General features: G+C 42.9%; 1 protein-coding gene across 4 annotated transcripts in view; it reads right to left on the bottom strand.

Moving 5' to 3' along the window:
* Positions 1-12,226, bottom strand: part of arid4b (AT-rich interaction domain 4B) — a 238,767-nt gene that overhangs the window by 82,279 nt on the left and 144,262 nt on the right. For all 4 annotated transcript variants that reach the window (XM_055935867.1, XM_055935783.1, XM_055935955.1 and 1 more), the window contains exons 13-16: positions 8,056-8,150; positions 5,883-5,980; positions 5,281-5,521; positions 1,895-2,115 (exon numbers count right to left, since the gene is read on the bottom strand). In XM_055935867.1, the coding sequence (XP_055791842.1) occupies positions 1,895-2,115; positions 5,281-5,521; positions 5,883-5,980; positions 8,056-8,150 (655 nt within the window). The remainder of the gene's footprint in view (positions 1-1,894; positions 2,116-5,280; positions 5,522-5,882; positions 5,981-8,055; positions 8,151-12,226) is intronic.

Raw genomic sequence — 12,226 nt, 5'->3', positions numbered from 1 at the left:
CCCAGCCAGAATACCAGAGGGGCAGTACAGCAGAGCCCAGCCAGGACAACAGAGGGGCAGTACAGCAGAGCCCAGCCAGGACAACAGAGGGGCAGTACAGCAGAGCCCAGCCAGAACAATAGAGGGGCAGTACAGCAGAGCCCAGCCAGAACAACAGAGGGGCAGTACAGCAGAGCCCAGCCAGAACACCAGAGGGGCAGTAGAGCAGAGCCCAGCCAGAACACCAGAGCCCAGCCAGAACAATAGAGGGGCAGTACAGCAGAGCCCAGCCAGAACAACAGAGGGGCAGTAGAGCAGAGCCCAGCCAGAACAACAGAGGGGCAGTACAGCAGAGCCCAGCCAGAACAACAGAGGGGCAGTACAGCAGAGCCCAGCCAGAACAATAGAGGGGCAGTACAGCAGAGCCCAGCCAGAACAACAGAGGGGCAGTACAGCAGAGCCCAGCCAGAACAACAGAGGGGCAGTAGAGCAGAGCCCAGCCAGAACAACAGAGGGGCAGTACAGCAGAGCCCAGCCAGAACAACAGAGCCCAGCCAGAATAACAGAGGGGCAGTACAGCAGAGCCCAGCCAGAACAACAGAGGGGCAGTACAGCAGAGCCCAGCCAGAATAACAGAGGGGCAGTACAGCAGAGTCCAGCCAGGACAACAGAGGGGCAGTACAGCAGAGCCCAGCCAGGACAACAGAGGGGCAGTACAGCAGAGCCCAGCCAGGACAACAGAGGGGCAGTACAGCAGAGCCCAGCCAGAACAACAGAGGGGCAGTACAGCAGAGCCCAGCCAGAACACCAGAGGGGCAGTACAGCAGAGCCCAGCCAGAACAACAGAGGGGCAGTACAGCAGAGCCCAGCCAGAACACCAGAGGGGCAGTAGAGCAGAGCCCAGCCAGGGTCCAGGAGGGAAGCTGCAGATCTATAGCAGGTTAACAGTGGTTAAAGAGGGTCAACTACCTAATGAAGCTAGCTAGCAGAATCACAGCCGTAACTCTTTAGCTGACAGGGAATGCCTGTAGTATTGTCATTACGTTTAAGGCAACGTAAGTATCAAGAGTGAAAAATATATATTTCAAATGGAAAATGCTATTTTTGCATAGATACTGAGTACTGGCATATTCTTTGTGTGCACCGCTTGTTCTCTGCTCGTTCTAGGACCTCTCTACTACTACCGATAATGTTCTACAATAGTTGGAAGTTTAGTTAATAAATACACGACTGAACGATATCGGATCAGATGGGTCGACTGAACGATATCGGATCAGATGGGTCGACTGAACGATATCGGATCAGATGGGACGACTGAACGATATCGGATCAGATGGGGCGACTGAACGATATCGGATCAGATGGGGCGACTGAACGATATCGGATCAGATGGGTCGACTGAACGATATCGGATCAGATGGGTCGACTGAACGATATCGGATCAGATGGGACGACTGAACGATATCGGATCAGATGGGTCGACTGAACGATATCGGATCAGATGGGCCGACTGAACGATATCGGATCAGATGGGTCGACTGAACGATATCGGATCAGATGGGTCGACTGAACGATATCGTGTCTACTATTCCTTCAGAGCGCCGTACGCATCATACCTTGTCAGCTGAAGACTTCCACATGTACAGACACATCCTCCTAAGGATATCACCACTAGGGTTGCAAAATTACAGAAACAATTCCAGAAAAACAATTCCAGAAACAATCCCTAAATAATCATTTCCAGAAATCCTGGTCTGAAGAATTCCTTCCTCCAACCAGGATTTCCTCCAACCAGGATTTCCTCCAACCAGGATTTCCTGGTGATTTCAGGAAAGTTTCCATAATTGTGCAACAACCCCCCCCCCCCCTCCATCAACAGCACAGTCTACTACCCCAGGGGGAGAGAACCACCTACCCAGAGCCAGAAATGTCCTCCTCCTTCCCAGCCTCCTGCTCCTCATCGTAAGGCTCCAGCTTCACTCCCTCCTCTCTGAGGCGAGCAAATGAAGGGCCGTCTTCATCATCAGAGCCGTGCTTGTGATGGTCGTCTCCTTCCTCATCGTCAACACCATCATCATCACCACCTTCTCTCTCGGGTTCCAGTTCTGGTTTGTTCCGGGTGAACTCAGTCTCCTCCTGTGGGGAGGGATATGATGTCCTTACTTCATAATCCTGTTTATCAATCATTTTACTACATCATATCCTGTTATCATTCATTTTACTACATCATATCCTGTTATCAATCATTTTACTACATCATATCCTGTTATCATTCATTTTACTACATCATATCCTGTTTATCAATCATTTTACTACATCATATCCTGTTATCAATCATTTTACTACATCATATCCTGTTATCAATCATTTTACGACCTCATAATCATGTTTATCAAGAACTTTACGACCTCATAATCATGTTTATCAATCATTTTACTTAATCATGTCCTATATATTTAAATCCATTGTAAGAACAATGACCTTGATGCCAAACATGATTCTGACGCTAAAGATGCTAAAGATGATCTTGACGCTAAAGATGCTAAAGATGATCCTGACGCTAAAGATGCTAAAGATGATCCTGACGCTAAAGATGCTAAAGATGATCCTGACGCTAAAGATGCTAAAGATGATCCTGACGCTAAAGTTGCTAAAGATGATCCTGACGCTAAAGTTGCTAAAGATGATCCTGACGCTAAAGATGCTAAAGATGATCCTGACGCTAAAGATGCTAAAGATGATCCTGACGCTAAAGTTGCTAAAGATGATCCTGACGCTAAAGATGCAAAAGATGATCCTGACGCTAAAGATGCTAAAGATGATCCTGACGCTAAAGATGCTAAAGATGATCCTGACGCTAAAGATGCTAAAGATGATCCTGACGCTAAAGTTGCTAAAGATGATCCTGACGCTAAAGTTGCTAAAGATGATCCTGACTCTAAAGATGATCCTGACGCTAAAGTTGCTAAAGATGATCTTGACTCTAAAGATAATCCTAACGCTAAAGATGATCCTGACGCTAAATATGATCCTGACGCTAAAGATGCTAAAGATGATCCTGACGCTAAAGATGCTAAAGATGATCCTGACGCTAAAGATGCTAAAGATGATCCTGACGCTAAAGATGCTAAAGGTGATCCTGACGCTAAATATGATCCTGACGCTAAAGTTAATCCTGACGCTAAAGATGATCCTGATATTAAAGACGCTAAAGATGATCCTGACGCTAAAGATGATCCTGACGCTAAAGATGATCCTGACGCTAAAGATGCTAAAGATGATCCTGACGCTAAAGATGATCCTGACTCTAAAGATGATCCTGACGCTAAAGATGATCCTGACGCTAAAGATGATCCTGACGCTAAAGATGATCCTGACGCTGAAGATGCTAAAGATGATCCTGACGCTAAAGATGCTAAAGATGATCCTGACGCTAAAGATGCTAAAGATGATCCTGACGCTAAAGTTGCTAAAGATGATCCTGACTCTAAAGATAATCCTGACGCTAAAGATGATCCTGACGCTAAAGTTAATCCTGACGCTAAAGATGATCCTGACACTAAAGATGATCCTGACGCTAAAGATGATCCTGACACTAAAGATGATCCTGATATTAAAGATGCTAAAGGTGATCCTGACGCTAAAGATGATCCTGACGCTAAAGATAATCCTGACGCTAAAGATGATCCTGACGCTAAAGATGATCCTGACGCTAAAGTTAATCCTGACGCTAAAGATGATCCTGACACTAAAGATGATCCTGACGCTAAAGATGATCCTGACACTAAAGATGATCCTGACGCTAAAGATGATCCTGACACTAAAGATGATCCTGACGCTAAAGATGATCCTGACACTAAAGATGATCCTGACGCTAAAGATGATCCTGACACTAAAGATGATCCTGATATTAAAGATGCTAAAGGTGATCCTGACGCTAAAGATGATCCTGACGCTAAAGATAATCCTGACGCTAAAGATGATCCTGACGCTAAAGATGATCCTGACGCTAAAGTTAATCCTGACGCTAAAGATGATCCTGACACTAAAGATGATCCTGACGCTAAAGATGATCCTGACACTAAAGATGATCCTGACTCTAAAGATGATCCTGACGCTAAAGATGATCCTGACGCTAAAGATGATCCTGACGCTAAAGATGATCCTGACGCTGAAGATGCTAAAGATGATCCTGACGCTAAAGATGCTAAAGATGATCCTGACGCTAAAGATGCTAAAGATGATCCTGACGCTAAAGTTGCTAAAGATGATCCTGACTCTAAAGATAATCCTGACGCTAAAGATGATCCTGACGCTAAAGTTAATCCTGACGCTAAAGATGATCCTGACACTAAAGATGATCCTGACGCTAAAGATGATCCTGACACTAAAGATGATCCTGATATTAAAGATGCTAAAGGTGATCCTGACGCTAAAGATGATCCTGACGCTAAAGATAATCCTGACGCTAAAGATGATCCTGACGCTAAAGATGATCCTGACGCTAAAGTTAATCCTGACGCTAAAGATGATCCTGACACTAAAGATGATCCTGACGCTAAAGATGATCCTGACACTAAAGATGATCCTGACGCTAAAGATGATCCTGACACTAAAGATGATCCTGACGCTAAAGATGATCCTGACACTAAAGATGATCCTGACGCTAAAGATGATCCTGACACTAAAGATGATCCTGATATTAAAGATGCTAAAGGTGATCCTGACGCTAAAGATGATCCTGACGCTAAAGATAATCCTGACGCTAAAGATGATCCTGACGCTAAAGATGATCCTGACGCTAAAGTTAATCCTGACGCTAAAGATGATCCTGACACTAAAGATGATCCTGACGCTAAAGATGATCCTGACACTAAAGATGATCCTGACGCTAAAGATGATCCTGACACTAAAGATGATCCTGACGCTAAAGATGATCCTGACACTAAAGATGATCCTGACGCTAAAGATGATCCTGACACTAAAGATGATCCTGATATTAAAGATGCTAAAGATGATCCTGACGCTAAAGATGATCCTGACGCTAAAGATGATCCTGACGCTAAAGATGATCCTGACGCTAAAGTTAATCCTGACGCTAAAAACAATCCTGACACTAAAGATGACCCTGGCGCTAAAGATGATCCTGACGCTAAAGATGATCCTGACTAAAGATGATCCTGACTAAAGATGATCCTGACTAAAGATGATCCTGACGCTAAAGATGACCCTGATGTTGTTGGGAACTGGGCTTGGTGCTTACACCGACAGCGCGAGAAAGAGAGGAAGAGAGACCAGTACCTTGCAGACGATGGGCTGAGTATTGCTGGACTCTGAGCAGCACATGATCTCTCTCTCAGAGTGGCAGGCTTTCCGTTTCTGCTCCTCTGCTGAGCTTGAAGAGGCTACAGGGTGGACGGTACGGTCTCCCCCTGCCTCCCCCTCATCTTTTCCCCCCTCTGCCTTGGGCTGCTTCAGGGGAAGGTCCATGCGGAAAGTGATGGCGCAGGATGTGCAGTACTCCTCAAACCCATACAGGTACCTGAGGAGGATTACCACACCATAACAACAATACAGGTACCTGAGGAGGATTACCACACCAGAACAACAATACAGGTACCTGAGGATACCACACCAGAACAACAATACAGGTACCTGAGGAGGATTACCACACCAGAACAACAATACAGGTACCTGAGGAGGATTACCACACCAGAACAACAATACAGGTACCTGAGGATACCACACCAGAACAACAATACAGGTACCTGAGGAGGATTACCACACCAGACACAGCCTGATCATTAAACCAATATCAAAGCACCACAGCGACTCAAGAGGGGTCCCCCTAAAAGGTACATTATCAGTGGTACACAGATAATCAACGGGCTCTCACTACGTACTTGCGGTAAGCACATTTGACATTGTAGCCGGCGGCAGAGTTGAGAACAGGGATTCCCAGAGCCTGGTACACAGTCTTCCATATGGACCCGCTCTCAATCTGCTCCAGACACGAGAGGACAGGACACAGAGAGGACAGGACACGAGAGGACAGGACACAGAGAGGACAGGACACAGAGAACAGAACACAGAGTGAAACAGGGAATAGGAGATATGTTTGTCAGAGTGAAAGACAATTTGTCTGACTAGAAGATTAACTAAAAACAAAGGCTGGTGAAATCTAAATGAAACTAAAACAAATCAATACATTACAGGAAACTACATCACATCAATACATCACAGGAAACTACATCACATCAATACATTACAGGAAACTACATCACATCAATACATCACAGGAAACTACATCACATCAATACATCACAGGAAACTACATCACATCAATACATCACAGGGAACTACATCACATCAATACATTACAGGGAACTACATCACATCAATACATCACAGGAAACTATCACATCAATACATTACAGGGAACTACATCACATCAATACATCACAGGGAACTACATCACATCAATACATCACAGGGAACTACATCAATACATCACAGGAAACTACATCACAGCAATACATCACAGGGAACTACATCACATCAATACATCACAGAGAACTACATCACAGAGAACTACATCACATCAATACATCACAGGGAACTACATCACAGATAACTACATTACATCAATACATCACAGAGAACTACATCACATCAATACATCACAGGGAACTACATCACATCAATACATTACAAAAACTACATCACATCAATACATTACAGGGAACTACATCACATCAATACATCACAGGGAACTACATCACATCAATACATCACAGGAAACTACATCACATCAATACATCACAGGAAACTACATCACATCAATACATCACAGGAAACTACATCACATCAATACATCACAGGAAACTACATCACATCAATACATTACAGGAAACTACATCACATCAATACATTACAGGGAACTACATCACACGAAACTACATCACATCAATACATTACAGGAAACTACATCACATAAATACATCACAGGAAACTACATCACAACAATACATCACAGGAAACTACATCACATCAATACATCACAGGAAACTACATCCCAGAGAACTACATCACATCAATACATCACAGGAAACTACATCACAGAGAACTACATCACATCAATACATCACAGGAAACTACATCACATCAATACATCACAGGAAACTACATCACAGAGAACTATATCACATCAATACATCACAGGGAACTACATCACATCAATACATCACAGGAAACTACATCACATCAATACATCACAGGAAACTACATCACATCAATACATTACAGGAAACTACATCACATCAATACATCACAGGAAACTACATCACATCAATACATCACAGGAAACTACATCACATCAATACATCACAGGAAACTACATCACATCAATACATCACAGGAAACTACATCACATCAATACATCACAGGAAACTACATCACAGAGAACTACATCACATCAATACATTACAGGGAACTACATCACATCAATACATCACATCAATACATCACAGGGAACTACATCACATCAATACATCACAGGAAACTACATCACATCAATACATCACAGGAAACTACATCACAGGAAACTACATCACATCAATACATCACAGGAAACTACATCACATCAATACATCACAGGAAACTACATCACATCAATACATCACAGGAAACTACATCACATCAATACATCACAGGAAACTACATCACAGAGAACTACATCACATCAATACATTACAGGGAACTACATCACATCAATACATCACATCAATACATCACAGAGAACTACATCACATCAATACATCACAGGGAACTACATCACATCAATACATCACAGGAAACTACATCACATCAATACATCACAGGAAACTACATCACATCAATACATCACAGGAAACTACATCACATCAATACATTACAGGAAACTACATCACAGGAAACTACATCACATCAATATATCACAGGGAACTACATCACATCAATACATCACAGGGTCCAATTAGAAGTGAGGGTTAAGATGTGGACCACCAATGAGCGTCATGATAAGTGTGTGGTACTCACATCGTGGAAGCCTCCCAGTTGGTGCACCAGTCTGTAGAGCTTGAAGAGGTCCAGGTTTCTGTAGCCCAGTACGGGCTTCTTGTTGATGGGGGTTCCTACAGCAGGATCAACACAACCTAAAGGTTATTCCCTGAAAGCCCAGTGTAGAGTCTATCTCAGAAGTATTGCACACGTTTTATTTGTGCTTCCCATGACTTTGTTTTTGTTTTTATAAAACTCAGCAAAAAAAAGAAACGTCCTCTCACTGCCAACTGCGTTTATTTTCAGCAAACTTAACATGTGTATATATTTGTATGAACATAATACGATTCAACTACTGAGACATAAACTGAACAAGTTCCACAGACATGTGACTAACAGAAATGGAATAATGTGTCCCTGAACAAAGGGGGGTGGTCAGAATTAAAAGTAAAAGTCAGTATCTGGTGTGGCCACCAGCTGCATTAACTTCTTATAGCTGCAGTGGCAGTATTGAGTAGCTTGGACGAAAAGGTGCCCAGAGTAAACTGCCTGCTCCTCAGTCCTAGTTGCTAATATATGCATATTGTTATTAGTATTGGATAGAAAACACTCTGAAGTTTCTAAAACTGTTTGAATGATGTCTGTGAGTATAACAGAACTCATATGGCAGGCAAAAACCTGAGAAAAAAATCCAACCAGGAAGTGGGAAATCTGAGGTTGGTCAGTTTTCAACCCAGCCCTTTTTGAATACACAGTGGGTCACTTCCTACCGCTTCCACTAGATGTCAACAGTCTTTAGAACCTTGTCTGATGCTTCTACTGTGAGGTGGGGCCGAAGGAGAGGGGAATGAGTAAGGTCTATCATGAGCTGACCATGCTCTGACCATGCGCGTTCACATGAGAGCGAGCTCTGTTCCATCGCACTTCTGAAGACAATGGAATTCTCTGATTGGAACATTATTGAAGATTTATGTTTAAAACATCCTAAAGATTCATTCAATACATCGTTTGACATGTTTCTACTGACTGTTACGGAACTTTTGGACATTTCGTCTGCTTTTAGTGAACACGCTTTGTGACTTTGGATTCGTTTACCAAACGCGGTAACAAAAGTAGCTATTTGGACATAAATGATGGACACTACCGAACAAAACAAACATTTCTTGTGGAAGTGGGAGTCCTGGGAGAGGATTCCGACGAAGATCAGTTAATGAACATTTATAATGTTATTTCTGACTTTTGTTGATTCCACAATTTGGCGGGTAACTGTATGGCTTGCTTTTGTGGCTGAACGCTGTTCTCAGATTATTGAATATTGTGCTTTTGCCGTGAAGCTTTTTTGAAATCTGACACAGCGGTTGCATTAAGAACAAGTGTATCTTTAATTCTATGTAAACATGTATCTTTCATCAAAGTTTATGATGAGTATTTCTGTTATTTGATGTGTCTCTCTGCAATTTCTCCGGATATTTTGGAGGCATTTCTGAACATGGCGCCAATGTAAACGGAGGTTTTTGGATATAAATATGAACTTAATCGAACAAGACATATATGTATTGTGTAACATGAAGTCCTATGAGTGTCATCTGATGAAGATCATCAAAGGTTAGTGATGAATTTCATCTCTATTTCTGCTTTTTGTGACTCCTGTCTTTGGCTGAAAAATGGCTGTGTTTTTCTGTGATTTGGCGGTGATCTAACATAATCGTTTGTTGTGATTTCGCTGTAAAGGCTTTTTGAAATCGGACACTGTGGTGGGATTAACAAGAAGTCTATATTTAAAATGGTGTGAAATACTTGTATGTTTGAGGAATTTTAATTATGAGATTTCTGCTGTTTGAATTTGGCGTCCTGCACTTTCACTGGCTGTTGTCATATCGATCCTGTTAACGGATTGCAGCCCTAAGAAGTTTTAAGTACTGCCAGTTCTTGCTGTGAGATGTTACCCCACTTCCACCAAGACACCTATGAGTTCCGAGACATTTCTGGGGGGAATGGCCCTAGCCCTCACCCTCCGATCCAACAGGTCCCAGACGTGCTCAATGGAATTGAGATCCGGGCTCTTCGCTGGCCATGGCAGAACACTGACATTTCTCTCTTGAAGGAAATCACACACAGAACGAGCATTATGGCTGGTGGCATTGTCATGCTGGAGGGTCATGTCAGGATGAGCCTGCAGGAAGGGTACCACATGAGGGAGGAGGATGTCTTCCCTGTAACGCACAGCGTTAAGATTACGTGCAATGACAACAAACTCAGTCCGATGATGCTGTGACACACTGCCCCAGACCATGATGGACCCTCCACCTACAAATCAATCCCGCTCCAGAGTACAGGCCTCGGTGTAACGCTCATTCCTTCAACGATAAACGTGAATCCGACCATCACCCCTGGTGAGACAAAACCGCAACTCGTCAGTGAAGAGCACTTTATGCCAGTCCTGTCTGGTCCAGCGACGGTGGGTTTGTGCCCATTGGTGACGTTGTTGCCAGTGATGTCTGGTGAGGACCTGCCTTACAACAGGCCTACAAGCCCTCAGTCCAGCCTCTCTCAGCCTATTGTGGACAGTCTGAGCACTGATGGAGGGATTGTGTGTTCCTGGTGTAACTAGGGCAGTTGTTGTTGCCATCCTGTACCTGTCCCGCAGGTGTGATGTTCGGATGTACCAATCCTGTGCAGGTGTTGTTCCACGTGGTCTGCCACTGCGAGAACGATCAGCTGTCCGTCCTGTCTCCCTGTAGCGCTGTCTTAGGCGTCTCACAGTAAAGACATTGGAATTTACTGCCCTGGCCACATCTGCAGTCCTCATGCCTCCTTGCAGCATGCCTAAGGCACGTTCACTCAGATGAGCAGGGACCCTGGGCATCTTTCTTTTGGTGTTTTTCAGAGTTAGTAGAAAGGCCTCTTTAGTGTCCTAAGTTTTCATAACTGTGACCTTAATTGCCTACCGTCTGTAAGCTGTTAGCGTCTTAACGACCGTTCCACAGGTGCATGTTCATTAAGTGTTTATGGTTCATTGAACAAGCATGGGAAACAGTGTTTAAACCCTTTACAATGAAGATCTGTGAAGTTATTTGGATTTTTATGAATTATCTTTGAAAGACAGGGTCCTGAAAAAGGGACGTTTCTTTTTTTGCTGAGTTTATATAAAGTACCAGTCAAACGTTTGGACACGCCTACTCACAGGGTTTTCCTTTATTTTTTCTACATTGATATAACACACATATGGAATCATGTAGTAACCAAAAAAAGTGTTAAACAAATCAAAAAAATATATTATATTTGAGATTCTTCTTCTTCTTCAAAGTAGCCACCCTTTGCCTTGATGACAGCTTTGCACACTCTTGGCATTCTCTCAACCAGCTTCACCTGGAATGCTTTTCCATCAGTCTCTAGAGGGGTAGTAGAAGAGAGATCAGCCAGAACAATAGAGGGTAGAATGTGGATTTCTGAGGCTGGCAACTCTAATGAACGAATCCTCTGCAACAGAGGTAATTCTGGGTCTTCCTTTCCTGTGGCGGTCCTCATGAGAGCCAGTTTCATCATAGCGCTTGATGGTTTTTGCCGACTGCAACTGAAGACACTTTCAAAGTTCTTGACATTTTCCAGATTGACTGACCTTCATGTCTTAAAGTAATGGACTGTCGTTTCTCTTTGCTTTTTTGAGCTGTTCTTGCCATAATATGGACTTGGTCTTTTACCAAATAGGGCTGTCTTCTGTATACCACCTCTACCTTGTCACAACACAACCGATTTCTTCTTAATGCGTTTGAGCCAAAGAAATTCCACAAATTAACTTTTAACAAGGCACACCTGTTCATTTAAATGCATTCCAGGTGACTACCTCATGAAGCTGGTTGAGAGAACGCCAAGAGTGTGCAAAGCTGTCATCAAGGCAAAGGGTGGCTACTTTGAAGAATCTCAAATATATTTTGATTTGTTTAACACTTTTTTGGTTACTACATGATTCCATATGTGTTATTACATAGTTTTGATGTCTTCACTATTATTCTACAATGTAGAAAATAGTAAAAATAAAGAAAAAATCCTGGAATGAGTAGGAGTGTCCAAACTTTTGCCTGGTACTTTATATAATTTTTTTAGGTGTAAAATGTGTATATTTATATTGCATTATACAGGATTTGGAAAAGAGACCATAGCCTCAATGTCTTCCTGTTAGAATGAAGATTCCATCAAATCATCCAGCTAC

This window comes from Salvelinus fontinalis, chromosome 1, assembly GCF_029448725.1.
Source record: "Salvelinus fontinalis isolate EN_2023a chromosome 1, ASM2944872v1, whole genome shotgun sequence".
Taxonomy (NCBI): domain Eukaryota; kingdom Metazoa; phylum Chordata; class Actinopteri; order Salmoniformes; family Salmonidae; genus Salvelinus; species Salvelinus fontinalis.
The sequence above is the reverse complement of the archived record's forward strand: the minus strand, read 5'-3'. Positions and strand labels throughout refer to the sequence as shown.